At 28.8% G+C, this 15,980-nt stretch overlaps 1 protein-coding gene across 1 annotated transcript in view; it reads left to right on the top strand.

The window, feature by feature from the left end:
* Positions 1-15,980, top strand: part of nord (neuron derived neurotrophic factor nord) — a 73,991-nt gene that overhangs the window by 38,648 nt on the left and 19,363 nt on the right. Inside the window, exon 2 of the mRNA XM_016068187.5 lies at positions 11,028-11,241. Coding sequence (XP_015923673.2) covers positions 11,036-11,241 — 206 coding nt within the window. The 5' untranslated portion in view covers positions 11,028-11,035. The remainder of the gene's footprint in view (positions 1-11,027; positions 11,242-15,980) is intronic.

Below are 15,980 nucleotides of genomic sequence, written 5' to 3' on the forward strand. Positions count from 1 at the left end.
TATCAGGTATTCAATTGTCAGACAGCGGATCTCCATGAAGCAAAAAATATACGAAGCCGTAATATTTTAATACGTAGCAGATATGGAAAGAGCTATCAGCACATTATGTTTGGATTGTTATTCAATTATTCACACTTTTCAATTGTTTCACTTTGTTTTTATTTTTTAATTACATTTAGTTTAAATAATACCATTTTTATGCGTAACAGTCATAGGTCGCAGCTTCAACGAAGACACTGTGCCCTGTGATTTCTTATTTATAACTATATACCTTCCATTTACATTACGCTTTGGTAACGGTTTTGATAAAATTAACAATGAAATATACACTGGTGGACAAAATTAAGAGATGGAAAGCATTTTCGCACATTCATTCGCACATGCAAGATACCCGCACACCGCTCCATGTGTTTGACAAGGGTTTCGTGAATGCCCAGAGGTACAGGCAGGAGGTCCTAAAGCCCTATGTGCGTCTTTTCAGGGGCGCTGTTGGCCCTGAGTTCATTTTTATGGACGACAATGTGCGACCACATAGAGCTCTCATGGTTGATGAGTATCTGGAAGGCGAGTATATTCAACGAATGGATTGACCAGCCAAGTCCTCTGACCTGAATCCTATTGAACATGCTTGGGATGCTCTTGGGAGAGCTATTGCGATGCGCCAACCTCCCCCCAGAACCATTCTGGAGTTAAAAATTGCTCTGGTCTGGTGGAAGAATGGGAGGTTCTTCCACAAGTCCTCCTTAACTCCCTTATTAACAGCATGCATACTCGTTGTGCATGCTGTCTGTCTGTCAGAGGTGACCATACACCATACTAGAGGCAACACACACTGTGCAAGCTTCACTTTTATTGTCATCTTTTATCCTTAAGTTCAGACTACATTGGATTTATTGGCAATAGGTCTTGCCAGTGAATGGCACTTTCATTTTTGTTTGGCATACTTTATTATCATGGAATAAGCTATATAAATACCAAATTTCATTTATTTATATTCAGTATTTTTTGAGATATTTGGGAAAATGTCTTCCATCACTTAATTTCGTCCACCAGTGGAAGTGTAGTTTGATAATATGTGTTAAAATTTGGTAAATGTGGTAAAATTTGGTAATTTTATAATGATTTTTTTGTGCATGGAATAAAAACCATTTATTCAGTTAAACTTACTTTTCACTTTTGTATTTCTTACTAAATGCGTGGTAATAAGAACTGTAATTTAGACAGAACGCTAAACAAAAACGCGGTCGAACGAAATCTGACATATCATAAATTGTGAAGAGAAGTACGGTCAGAAGTACCTAAATATGTTAAAATTTACCCTGTTTTTGACTCTATGGGAACACTAGAAAGAACGGCAATTTTTGTCGAAGCTCTTTAGCAATGACTTATGGTGAATTTAACAATAAAATATGGTTTTATTATTGTGTTTGATAGTAAATGTGGTAAGATTTTGGAATTTTACAATGATACCTTAAGGCATAGCATAACCATTTATTCGATTAAATTTGCTTTTCTGTTTTGTATTTTTTTTTCACTAAATGCATGGTAATAAGAACTGTAATTTTAATATCCAGAATTTCTGGTTAACCGTTACTGCCCGATGAATGGTTTAAATACCGCAATTTTGGTTTTGTAAAACCGGAATTGTGATTTTTTTTAATTAACCGAAGTGTCATTACTATATAGCGCGGTAATTTTACCAGAATTTTTTCTCCTTGAACGAATCCTAGTTAAAGAGGCGATTGTTTTAGCGTACCGATTGAAATATGCAAATGATTAAAGGTTATGATAAGTTTTATAACCTTTATATTTACTTCACCATTTACACGACGAGATATGATTTCATTTTGAATATTTTTATTGTGTTGAAAGATATTTTTTCCTCACTTCTCATAGGTAAGTTATCTGCCATCATAATACTATTTATTATTTCTTCCCCAGTCTATAAATTATACTTTTAACGGCAGGGAAAAGATATATTCGAAAGGTCTATTTGTAGCAGCAGTTTTACTGCATATTTTTAGAAATATTGCATACTCAGAGAAGTTGTTAAGTATTCATCACCTACTATCTAACCAGAATGTGCCTAGAACTTTTTTAATCTATAAGAGGAATGCCTTATCTAATAGTCATATTTCACTCCTGTACAATCGTTACCACTTTTAACCTGGCAGCTAATGTAATCCTTTCTGTCAGGCAGTTGTAAAAAAAAAAAAGTTCTATTCTAAAATCGTGAATGAACGTGTCATCTCCACCAGAACGAAAGGCAGACCCATAAGCCAGAAAGAGCCCCTCTTTCGACAGTTTTACTATTCCTGACTTAAATAAAAACGAGCTAAAACTAAGTATGAAATAAAGGTAGGAGGGCAGAAGATGTGAAAACGTTCTATTTTTAAAGTGCATCTTGCCGCTTCCTGTAATTCATTCTGAAGTTTTGGGGATTAAAAGTAACATCCCCCCTTTTTTTTGTTCGTTTAATTTTTCGGAAGATTTATTTCGTTAAAAATATACATCGTGAGTAAATGTCAGAAATGTAAAGTAAGTTTATGGGGTACAAATTTCATTTTTCAATGGCGATTTGTGCTGGAGGATTTATTTCTGAGTTGACAGGTGGCATTTTGTTGAATATTTTGAAAATAATATTCCTGTTGGAAAAATTTATAATGACCACTTAAAAGTTATTTGGGTAATACACTAGTCTCTACCTATAATAAAATAAATATTTACTTCCCGAAATGGGGGCAAACAGAATTATATGCAGCTCCAAAATGTAATTTGTAGGTAAAAAAAATAGATAACTTAATCATCAAGAATTCATTATATCATCTATTTCCGCATATTGTGGGAACCTTGAGTAAAATTTTAATTTAAATTAATGCCACAATTCTTTTCACTCTTGTTGCTTCAGCTCATCTTGATGCTCTGGGATATTGTCTCAGTCATAAAAATAGCGAATCCCTAGTAAACGACATGACCACCTCTCCATAATGCGGAAAATGAACCCTGCCAAGATTTGCCTCTCTCGGTCTCTGCGGATTTTATTCTCATTTATTGTACCCTTTATTTATTTCCCTTTTTCCATTACGCTTTCCGTTTCAAATCTGTTTTGTTTTCCTGTTTTTTTAGTTCCTTGACGAGTCTTGAAAATATTGAGTGCTCGAAATTCGTCGACTTTTTTAAAAATAATTTTTGAAACGAATGTGCACATCAAATAAAAGTTGATGTTGACATTTAAGTGTGCATTTGCAAGCTATATATTCTATAATGTATATAAACATATACTATTATTATAACATACGCAATACTTAGTACTATAAATCTTCTTATTATTATTATTTCTTCTTCTTCAGCACGACAGCCCCTTACAGGCCTTGGCTGCCTCAACCACGCGTAGCCTCCAACGCCTTCTATCCATGGCGACTTTTTTTCCAGTTGTTTTAGTACTATAAATACTAGTATTATATATCATTATATTATACTAGTAGGCTCTGCTCATAAGACCTCGTGACTGCATCTCATTTATCAATGTTTTATTCTTTAGTCGATATTTTAAAAAAAAATCCTTTTGTAAATATAATATATAATTATTATAATTTTATGTTAGAACATTTTATCGTTACGAAATGAAATATTAAATCTGTGTGACAATTAATCAACTGTACTCGAATTTTTTTTAATTGAATAATACGGCATATGGATGTGATGTAATGTGAAGAAATAAATGAAAAATAATTTTACTCGTTAAGAATATACAATAAAGAGGACCATTTGTCATTGTAACAATTCAAATTGGAAGTGTTTTTTTAAACTCTCTGTTAGTTTTTACATTAATTAATTAATTTCTTTACATTTTCAAAAATTTCAATGCAAATATTAATGTTTATATCTGGCAACATTGAATTCTTCATTCATTCTCTTTCATTTTTTAGTTAGTCTCGACATCAGTTTGAGCGCAAGTTTGTAAAACAAAGATTTCGAGAGAGGGAAATAAATTTTACTACAACAAAGTACAAATAATAAATCGATTAATGCCAATAAATAAGTGAGAAAAAATTGGAAGAAAAAGCAGTTAATTGAAATAACTTAATTAATTGAAATTTGTTGAAATAACTTTCATACAAATTGGAATTTGGAAAACATCTTGAGTTCCCACCTGGTATTTAAACTATGTAGTTGAATTTATGCGGGCTGTTAAGCAGCAAGTATAAATATCTAATACATACGTATTATTTTATCTAATAATTTTAGGTAAGGAGCGTGCTTGGCGGAAAATTTTTGAATCTGCGGCTGCGACTCTTTTAAATATTGAAAGGTACACTATGTTATTTTAAAATGGTTTGGAAATTTTAGGTCAAGACATAAAAGCGGAAACTAGATTGTTAATAATATATTAGAAACTTTTTTTTTTTACTCGTTTACTTCAAATTATCCATCAAATGACTATTAATTTATCATAATTTCTGTAAGCTCTCTTTTTTTTCATAAAAAAAATTGATCGACGTTAATAATGATTAATTAGGGAGTTTTTCTGATAAAAAAATATAATTCGCTGATTTTCGCTTTCGAAAACATATGTTCAGACAAATTAGGAATGTTGATGTTTTTGTCATTTAAGAAACAAGCGTAAGAAAACTTCAAATTAAAATTATTCTTTTTCACTCATACTCCTTTAAAACAACAAAATGAATTTAAAATATTTCAACCTGAGCAATAGATTATAAAAATATTTTAAGGCATGACAGCCAGTATGTAAATCATGATGGATTTGTTGGAAATAAAATTTTGTTAGAAACATCAGTCAAAAACACCTCAATTCCAATCTAAAATTATCTTTAATTTAAAAGTGCATAACTAATTATTATTATTGCTTGAATATTTATTTTTAAAATTCGTGATAGTTATTAGTAACATGACAGATAACCTCCTTAATGATAAATAGTATTATTGTCTTTTATTTTTTGTTTTATCTTATCTGATTTTTTAATCTACTTAAATATTCATGATTTATATTAAAGATGAAAAATAAATAGAACGGAGTGAATAATTTCTTTCGTCGATAATTTGGTAATCTTAAGAAAAGTATTTATGGTTAAGCTAGATAACCTTTCCCAACAAAATTTAGATCTATAAGTAAAAGTTTAAAAAAAAATAAGATCACCACGATTTCAAATGCGGCAATTAAATGCTTTTGCGTATTTTGTTGTCATTGTGTGATAATGACAAAAATTCGCATAATATGTATCTGAAAACAATACTAAGGATCTACCGTTATTAATTAGAACTATAAATAATAATTATTAACAATTATAAATATAAATGACAATTATATAATTACTAATTATTGTCATTAATAACACTAATTATTAATTGTAATTAATAACAACTAATTATTTTTCCCCATATAAAATATTATAAATATGCAAAATTATGGAAAAAAATTTCTTAATTATAATCAAAATTACCACAATTTTAAAGTAGGTACTAAAATACTTTTGACTATTTTGTTGTTATAGTGTGATAATAACGGAAGCTTGCAAGATATGTATCTGGAAACAATGCTAGAGATCTGGCACTATTAATTAGCACACTAATAAACAATAATAATGAACAATTATACAGGCAAATAAAATAAATAATAATTACTATTAATAAAGACAATTAAAAATAATTATCATTATTGTCAATAATAACAATTAAGAATAATAATGAAGATTAGTATTAATAGCAATAATTATTAATAGTAATTAATCAAAATTAATTATTCCTTCTGCAGAAAAATATTCTTAATTTGATTTTTAAAACCTTAAAAATAACCTAGTATTGGTCGTAGGTGTTGATGTTTTTGTTTTTTAATGCCATTTGCCAATTAACTAACAAGCCTCTTCGGTGAAACCTAGCGAATTTATGGCAGAGGGTGCGTTTCTTGTTTTTTTTAATGGCGCCATCTATGGCCAAGAATTTATCTGTCTTCAATCACACGTGTCACAGTCCGTCTAGAAGAGCGGACCCATTCATTCAGACTCATATCGTTAATTGGGCCTAAACCATGGAACGATCAATCTAAAATCCAGTGCCCCCAGAGGTATTTATTTGTTATGGGAACTTGGAAGGCTTTGTAACCCGACAGATTTAACGTGCACTAGTCACCATTTACTATGCAGGGAGTCTTCGGACGGCGGGGAGCGATCTTTTGCACATGGTTCCAACGCACTAACAACCAGGCTATCCCGCCTATGATTGTGAAGATCTGAATTATAGAAAAGTAAAAGCAATGCGATTGTTAAGATAGATTACAGATAGATGAGACATTAATAGACAATAGAATTGAATAGAATTTGATTTTTACTTATACACATTTAGGTAAAAAAATTCGACACCTATCGGAAAGGTGTCGCATTTAAGGAGAAAAACATGTTAACCAGCATTATTAAAGATGATTTTATAGGATTTCGTCACTTCTGATTTTGTCTCTAGATTGTCAATTTTATATCATATCGGTGATTTGGACAATTTTGTTATAGACCATTCCCGTTAGATTTCAATCATAAACAGTAATGAATCACTCTCATGGGATTAGGTCATGAACTCCTTCAATTCACACAATTTAAGTCATGTCACTGGTGATAAATCACCAACAAAACAACGCAATCTGGTAAAAAAGGTACTTAAAGCATTTTGTTCCTGCATGAAGCAGTCCTTCTATTCTTCGCCCTCAGCTACAGGTGTAGGCCATTTATAAAACTCTAAATTGGTATCTATTTCTAAAGGGTTAAATAGAAACTGATCCACTTTGTTAATCGTTTATCATAAATAGAAAGTGATTGAACAAATAGCCATTTAATCATGCGGTTGTGACAATATAATCAAAAATTTTCTCATTGTCCAAGGGCGTGTCAATCCTGTGGAACTTTTTTTTATGGGTTATCACAATAAACTGATTGTAATTTGAATTTCTAACCAGCCGACATTTTTATGTCCAAACCAACTATTATTGTTACCTTACACTAGCTAATTACATTATTTGGGACTATTAATCAAATCTGAATGGGGGGAAAAAAGAATTCAGACGATAATATTGTTCATTCCAAAAATCGGGTCAAACTTACCGGTCTGACCGAGTTTTTATTTTGATGAGATTTGAGAAACAAAAAAAAGTTAGGATGGCATCAGCAATAAATGCAATCCTTCATTTTTATCCGTGACCGCAGAGTAGAATAAATACTATCATCCACGACTTTAACCCTGATTTAATTTGTATTCTTTTAAGAACAAAGCTAGAAGTTATACATTCTACAAGATCTTTCTGTGTTTCCGAAACTATTGCAAACCACTTTTATATTACATGTGTTTCAAAGTAATTTATCTTTAGAATTACCGAATAGGTTATAGTATAATTAATTCATAGTGGCCTTATTCTGTGATAAAGAACAATACATTTTTGTTTTTTATATTACGACGCTTGAATACATTGACTTTAAAAAAATTTTCAAGCTTGCGGAAATTAACTTGAACGAATTTATAACCAATATTGATAAGTAACTTAAACCATAATACAAAGAAAGTTCCCCCATTTTCTTTTAATAGCAAGTATAAAAGAGAAAATAAACATTACAATTTTTAGAATACTTATATATAACTTTATAACACCAAACCAATTTTCTTCTTCTTTCTTTTTTTTTTACATATTTTTCTTCTGTCTTTTCACAAAATGACTATTTGCTTGAATACATAATAAGAATAAATTTTAACAACATAGAAAAAAGAAAATATAGAATACATTTCATTTCATTAACGTTTTTCTTCTATTTTTCAATTGGGTAAGTTAAATTTTAATTTTTTCTATACATCATGGTTCTTTCAGAAACAAAATCTAAGAGTATAAAAACTAATGCTTATTTTCATAAGATATCAGAGCTAATATCAACGTTATGGTTCTTTCGGCAAGAAAATCTAAAATTATAAAAACTATCTCTTATTATTATTGCTATTTTTATATTATATCAGTGCTAATGAAAACGTTATTTTAAAAATCCATTCCCACATATCTTAATAAAAATATAAATGGAAAAAAAAAATAGAATCCGAAAATAAAGTGTAAAAATGCGTGGAAGAATATTAATTTTAATAATATAACTGTAATTTTGTCTTAAGCATTTAATGTATTATGATTTAAAAATTAGAGTTAAACTTACATAAAACATGGTTTTCTTATTTTAGTCTTAATAATTTTATCAAATAAAAGAACAAAAATAAATTCTGTTTATAATATTTCTGCTGTTCTATTTTTTCTATGACAAACATTTAAAATAAAAGAAGTCATTATAATCACATAAAAATTTTGATGTATAGTATATTTAAAAAATAAATGATACATTTAAATACATTGTATAGTTTACATTTTATCTTAGATAATTTTATCAAAAAAAAAAAGGGATCTGTTTTACAACTTTTTGATCTCTATTTTTCATGAAAAAAAAAACCCACTTAAACATATAAAGCACAGAACAATATTTTTACTTGAAATCAAACTATGTTATTTTCCCATCAAAATACTAGTTACCTTTTTTTTCTTCTTTTTTTTTTGAAAAGTTGATGTAACATTTACAATACAAAGGAATTTTTTTCTTTTTCATTTACATATTGAAGGAATATTAAAAACTTATTACGTTATAAACATAGCATTTTCAATATTTATATTATAAAGCTAGTATATAAGTACACTATTATAAACATTACATTATAAACGCGACATTTTAATTATAAATTTTGAACATTAAAATTATAATTCTTAATGTTATAAACATAGATAGATCTTTACATTATTAATATAACAATGTAAACAAAATATTATAAATGTAAGATAGTAAGTGAAATATTGTAAATGTAACATTATTATAAACATTATATTATTATCGTAACTTATAAACATTCTTTTGTATGAATGTGTAAAACACACAAAATCTGATAGTAAACAAGTGGTGAAAGATGGAAAATATTATTGATTGTTTGTCCACTTAACGTTTAAATCTCAGCATATTATTTTTACTTGAAATTAACCAGTGTTTTCCCATCAAAATAATTTTTTTTGTATTTTTTTCTTAAGTTTTTAGAAAAGTTTATGAAAAGCTTTTGACTTGGCGAAAGTTCAGTGCCTTTAGTTTTGTATAATGAATTTAACTTACTTTTGCGATTCCATTTTGCCAGTGGAGTTAGCTGTAGATGGTGACACACATGTGGAAAAAAGAAAAACAAGAAAAAAAAATAGCGAGATAAAGATGAGGAGATCGCGTTTTATTAGAGCTTTTAACTGGATCTTGTTTTTTTTTCTGTTCTTTTTTTAATTTAATAAAGTTATCTTGAACGACAAATTTCAAACTTAAAAGCATCAGGAAAGACAATTTCAAGCATATTTATTTTTATTTCTTTTATCTTAACTGTTAAAGTAATTCGCAGCTCTTTTAAACGGTAATGTTAGCTGGCTAGACAGTGATAACAAAATGAAAGCATTACAAAACAATTTTTCAGATTCATTAAGCAAATGGGTCATAAACATTTTTCTTGTCGTAAAAAATTTACTACAACTTTAAATTAAACAAAAATAATATCAACCTATTTAATATTTCTGTTGCACTCATTTGGGGGTGTTCAAATATAACGCAATCATTTTTATTTTATTTTATAACCGTCGTTGAACAGCCAGCCCAATTTTATGGGTTTACGACTACTAATGTTCACCTTGTAATTTTGAACCCAATCCAGAAGACAAGGGAACTCCTCTATCGAGTATTGGGAGAAATTGCCTTCGTGGAGGACTTTTTGATGGAGCTAACCCTCATTTGCGTTACATGGAGAGGAAGACCACGAGAACCTCCCATGGTTATCCTGACGGCAAGGGGACTCTAACCCATGATCCGTCTACCACTGAGGATATTTCACGTTAGCACTGAGGTCGGTGCAAGCCGGATGCGGAATTTATCGACCGGCCATCGCCGGCATCGAACTGAGCCATCGTGGCTCATAACGTAATCATTTATTACTTGATTAAAAACTTCATTCGCCACTTCAAAAATATACTAATTGGAAATAACAGTCGATATGTTTCAAGCTCTCTAAGACAGGTGCCCATCTTCAAAAGCTTGGCAGACGTAAATAAGAAGAAACAAAGTGATTTGAAATATGAACGTATTTTTTATATTTTAAATTGTTAATTGTAATTATTAATAATTGTTTTCGATTTTTCGTTAGCAAGTTTAGGTTTTATATTTCAAATCACTTCTGTTTCTTCTCATTTACGTCTGGCAAGTTTGGAAAATGGGTGCATATTTTTGATCCCTTGAACCTTGTCAACTGCTATTTCCGATTTGCATATTTTTGAATATCTTACCACTTCAGTTTCTCGAGATTATTGTTTTAATTACGCAAGCAGGTTTTTATAGTTCTGCCCTTCTTCCCTGTCACCAAGAACAAGCCGTCACCCTCTACCATCCTTATATAAGAAAATCACAACACCCCTTGTTATTTGCGTTGACTTATTCTGTAGTAATCTAATTTTAGGATTTAATTCAAACATATGAATAAAATGCAACTGCATAAAAAATTTGACGTATCGATCCGTTTTTTAAAATTTTAAAATATTTATTCTTTAGAAGTTATTTTGAATTTTTTTTTCTATATTTTAACTGTCGACCTTTTAAAATCCTAATACAAACTTTTTCCAACTTTTTCTCTACACAAATTCAACTTTTATTTCACTCTTATTCTTTTTTTCTTTTTTTTTTATATATATATATATAATGAGTTTTTTCTTATGTAGTTGTTACATAGTTTTGCATTTTAAAAAATTGACGTAAGTATTTTACGTAATTACGTAATTAAATTGCATTTTACGTAAGCATTGATTATAACTTTCCTTCCCTTATTCAGCAAAAATATGCAAATCACAACCATGTTTTTAAAAATAGAGTATTTTGTATATAGTTGTGAAAATATCAATAGTTCATAATTATTTCTTCTTTTACTCCTTTTAGAATTCAAAATGAAGTATTTCTGCAGATATTGGCTACTTTTTTCACTAGTATTTCCATCACTGTGTTACTCTTTCAACAATCATCATTTTACATCAACGACGAAGCATACTAAACCTTTCTTTCCGAAATATAAGCATGAAATATATTATGATACTAAACTCATTCCAGAAGACACTGAAATAACCATCTTGCTACACAGAAATCACGTACAAAAGTAAGTGCCTGTTTCATCTTTTTACCTATAAACAAACATTTTTTTAAACGATGAAATTCCATTTAATGAGAAGAAATTAGGCTTAAGCTTTTTAAATATTAAAAACCATTGTCTTTCAATGTTGAAATATTAAATTTAAATAATCTTTTCACTCAGAAATCGCGAACGAAAGTGAGTGCCTCCTTTATCTATTTACTTATTGTGGTCCTCCTTTATTATTGTGGTCCTCCTTTATATATTTACTTCTTGTGACAAGTGGTTTTTAACACTGGAAAATCAAATTCCATTTATCTTTTCAAACAAAAGTTCACATGCAAAAATGAGTTTTAAGTTTTTTACCTCTAAAAGTTATTATTTTTTTATCTTGAAAAAATTAAATTTAGCAAATTTCACCATACAGAAAACCCGCACAAAGTTAAATGTCTATTTTCCCTTTTTAACTATCACTAGTTTTTAAGTTGAAACACATCTTTCCTCACAGAAATCGTGTACGAAACTGAATGCCTCTTTTATCGTTTTACCTGCACGGAAAAAAAAACTCTGGTAAAATTATCATACTACGGTAAAGACATTTCTGGAGAAAAAAAAATCCGTAATTCTGGTAATGAAAACCGAAATATACCGTATTTACACCATTCATTTGGTAACTTTTCTGTTCATATTGTAACGGTTTACCATAAAATCTGGTGTTCAAAATTATTGTTCTTATTACCACACATTTAGTATAAATTACAAAACTGTAAAGTAAATTAAATCAAATAATTGGTTTTTATGACATGTTTTGAGGTAGCGTGATAAAATGACTAAAATTTACCACAATGAACAATTTTATCGTTTATAAAACCATGTTTTATTCTTAATTTAATCAAAATCTTTATCACAGTGCTTTGGAAGAAAAAATCACTTAGCTTTTTGGTGTTTCCATAAAGAAAGAAACACGGTAAATTTTACCTACTCTAGTAGTTTTTACCCTACTTTTTTCTCAGTATATATGCCTACTAGTTTTTAACGTTGAAAAATTAAATAGTAACGAAATTTTACACACAGAAATCACTTACAGAATCGAGCCCTTCTTTTAGCTTTCAACCTATAAATAACTATTGGTTATTAACTAAACTTATTAACTGGTAAAAAATAAATTTCAGATATTCCTTCACTCAGAAATCGCATCCGAAAATTAGTGACTTTACACCGATTTAACAACCATTGGTCTTTGACGTTAAAAATAAATTTAATATATCTTTCCTCACCGAAATGGAGTATGAACGAAAGTTCCTCTCTTATTTTATTCTTTTACCTAAAGGTTTTTAACGTTGAAAATTTAAATTTACCTTTTCGCTGTTTTAAATTTCATTATGGATTATGAAAAGCAAAGCTTTCATGTAATCGATATCCAGGAGGATTTTGTTTATTTAATCTTAACGCAAACGGGGACAACTTTTTATCAATTCTGATTTAAAGTATTTATTGTAGAGCTAACATAAATCGTCTGCTTTTTTATTAAGTATAGAATTGCAGCTAGTATTACGTACAATTTCTAATAACATTACTTTCTAAAAAAATAATGCAGTAATTAATGGGTTTTTTTTGACACTACGTGCGGTAATATAATTTTTAATTACAGATCTAATTTAAGGAACCATGTAATATTTAACAACCACTATTATATTGTTATCAGTTATTATAACACCAATTTTAATATAATATATATTAAATTTATTATGTTAAGTATAAATAATATACTATATCCGAATTATTAGTTCTATTGTCCAGTTATTTTGTAACATGTATGTTCGATTTAACAAAATCTGAAAGGAAAGAAAATTTTTTAAAAAAAAGTTTCGAGAAACTTTCCTTGAGATGAAGTTTGTAAATGTGAAAACGATGTATTTATTTTCTAAATTTTAATCAATATGTAAAGTCGTTTTAAAATGAAATACTTTCGAAATGTAGAAACTTATCTTTAAGTTTAAATACAAACTGCAATACATGTAAAAATAAAATAAAAATGTCATTTCGAAGAAGAAAATTAACTTTTTATGTACAATTAAAGCAAGTTTTTATCGCCACTTACGATCATCAAATCTTTTTTTTTTCTTCCTGTTTTTCCTTTCTAATGCAGACGATTTTAGTCTTAACAATTGGGTGCTCGCAACTCGAGAAAGAAGTGAAGTGATTATGCCTAACCATGTGATTTAAATCAGATTTAATTGGATAGGTGTAAGATTTACCTACGATGACGTTACTTGCAGGTATCCAGTAAAGAACAACATATTTCAAAAGATCATGCCTATGGATATTGACGATGTAAAGCTAAGCGTAGATGGCACTAGGCGTTGAAATTCGTCGAGAGACTTCCGGGTCACTACTTCCAACGGATTTTAACACCTAAGCTTGAAAAAATGCACTATCCAATATTATTATACTTGTATGTTTATAGTAAAAACACTTGTAGTATGTAGTATACTAAAAACACTTGTAGTATGTAGTATTCTAAAAAAGTATGTTTACGAGCCTTTTTCTTCATGTTATTGTTAATTATAATCATGAAGCAGTGCACTGTTAATGTATTGCATCCTGCAGAATATTAAGAAAATTTTTTCACAAATATTTGGAATTGTTTGTACAACGCAATATAACTAGTATTGCCTCTAAATTCTACTGTACTAGTATTGCCTCTAAATTCTACTGTACTCGTATTACCTCTAAATTCTAAATGTTCTATGAGATAATGATCGAAAATTTTTCAACGTACAGCAATGAAATATTTGTGTATGTAACTCGGTTATTAACATACACAAATATTTGTGTATGTTAAAGTAAAAATAGGTTTCACATTACTGACTCACTACGAAAATAATACATTAAAAAGTTTGTTTATTAAATAAAATAACAAAATGAACTCGAAATTTTTCATTTTTAATGTTAATTTTTTTTAAATCTATTTGTTATAGAAAAATTCTATTTTTTTTCTTTGTTTCATAAAAAAAAGAAAAGGAAACAGTTGAGATTTTTTTATTAAAAAAATAATTGCGCAGTCACAGTTGCAAGAGACAATTCCAGGCAATTTAAAACTAAAAATGAGGCTACTACCTTTTTGAAGTAATAATTTTAACTGTTGTTTTGCAATATTTTACAAGTTGTGTGAACTTTGAAAGCTTTTAAATTAGCCAATACTAAAACATGTATAACAGCAGTCATAAAAGCAATGATATTAAATTCTACGTACAAATCAAGAAACACAATGACAGACTTTTCAGCCTGTCAACTAAACTCACAATCTTTACGAACGTAAACGATTTCAAAAAAATATACCGAGAGAACAAAAAGAAGCTTCCTAATGGCTTCCATTAAGTAAATTTACGAATGATGTTTAAACGATTTCTTCGAAGCATTAGCGGAATTTTAAGATCCCAGATTCGATGTTATCTCAGGTAGTTATATACAGGAAAGACTACTTGATAAAAGTGAACAGAAAGAGTAATTGTAACGTTTCAAAAAATTAAACAAACAATCCAAAGAAACTGTTAGTTGTTTTGTTTCTTGTGTCTCATGCACTACTTTCACTGCGCCAGGGTCACCCAAAAATAGAACTTATTGCTGTTTTGGCGATGTTATACTGGCATAGTTTCAAGCCAAAAGCTATTCTTCATTTTTGCACCTCTGTCTTTTAAATGCTTTTGGTGAAAGAGGTTTATACTTTTGACTTTATCCAAATCAAAATGTCATTTCTGTTAAGCATTTATCATCACTTTACACTATTGTTTGCTTTTTCATTTTAAGATTATTAATAGAACTATGTTAGTTGGGTGCTTACCGTAGTTACTTATTGTTTCCCCACTCATATCTTTAATCAGACAAGTTCTGTGTTCCAAGAAATTTTTCCGCATGAAATTTTTTTTAATAAAATTTCTATAACTACTATGTTTTCAGTGTTTCTTCGAAACTTATCTTTTTATATTTGAAAATAAAATGAAAAAATTCAAAAAGATAACATATTTATTTTGCATACTTTTTTCGTTTGAAGCCTATGCATACCTTAATCTTTTCAAAAATCGAAAATTCCTTATCGTATATAATGCCTTGCAATTGAAAAAACAACATAAGTGCTCTACGCTAAATAGAAGTGGCTAGACAAATATTTTTTTTCCATTTTTTCAATATGTAGTTAATTATAAAAGACGCAAATTAATCTCAATTTTGAATTTTTTTTGGCACTAACTGCCGATTTTTCTATTGTACGGCAATATATGCTTGTTTGAAAACTTTTTTGTTTCGCTCGTCGAAAAAAGTAGATTTAATTTTTAAAACGATTTTTAGACTAAAAAATCATTATTAAAAACACATCATTCTTAAAAAAAAAACTCCATAAATATTATTCAAAATTTTTTTTTCAGAAAATCATTTTTAGAAATTCCAGTAAAAAAGTATATTTGCAATGTACTAAATTATTTTCAAAATACAGATTAATTAATATTTAAGCTAACTCAAATCATTTTTCTGGATTTTATGAAAAAACTGCCTTTTAGACCTACTTAAAAATAATAATAAAAAAATACATTAACCGAACACTTAATACAGACTGCGTACATTTGATATATTTACTATTGATCAATAAGTTATTTTTTAAAAAAAACGAAGCATGTGATTTAATCTCATTTCTACAGTTACAGATAAACACAGATTGTATTCTGTTCGACACCAAAATTCCGCAAAACGAATAAAGACTAATTGTAGAA

Source organism: Parasteatoda tepidariorum, chromosome 10 (genome assembly GCF_982258835.1).
Source record: "Parasteatoda tepidariorum strain Cologne lab strain chromosome 10, Ptep-v5.0, whole genome shotgun sequence".
In the NCBI taxonomy this organism is placed as follows: Eukaryota; Metazoa; Arthropoda; class Arachnida; order Araneae; family Theridiidae; genus Parasteatoda; species Parasteatoda tepidariorum.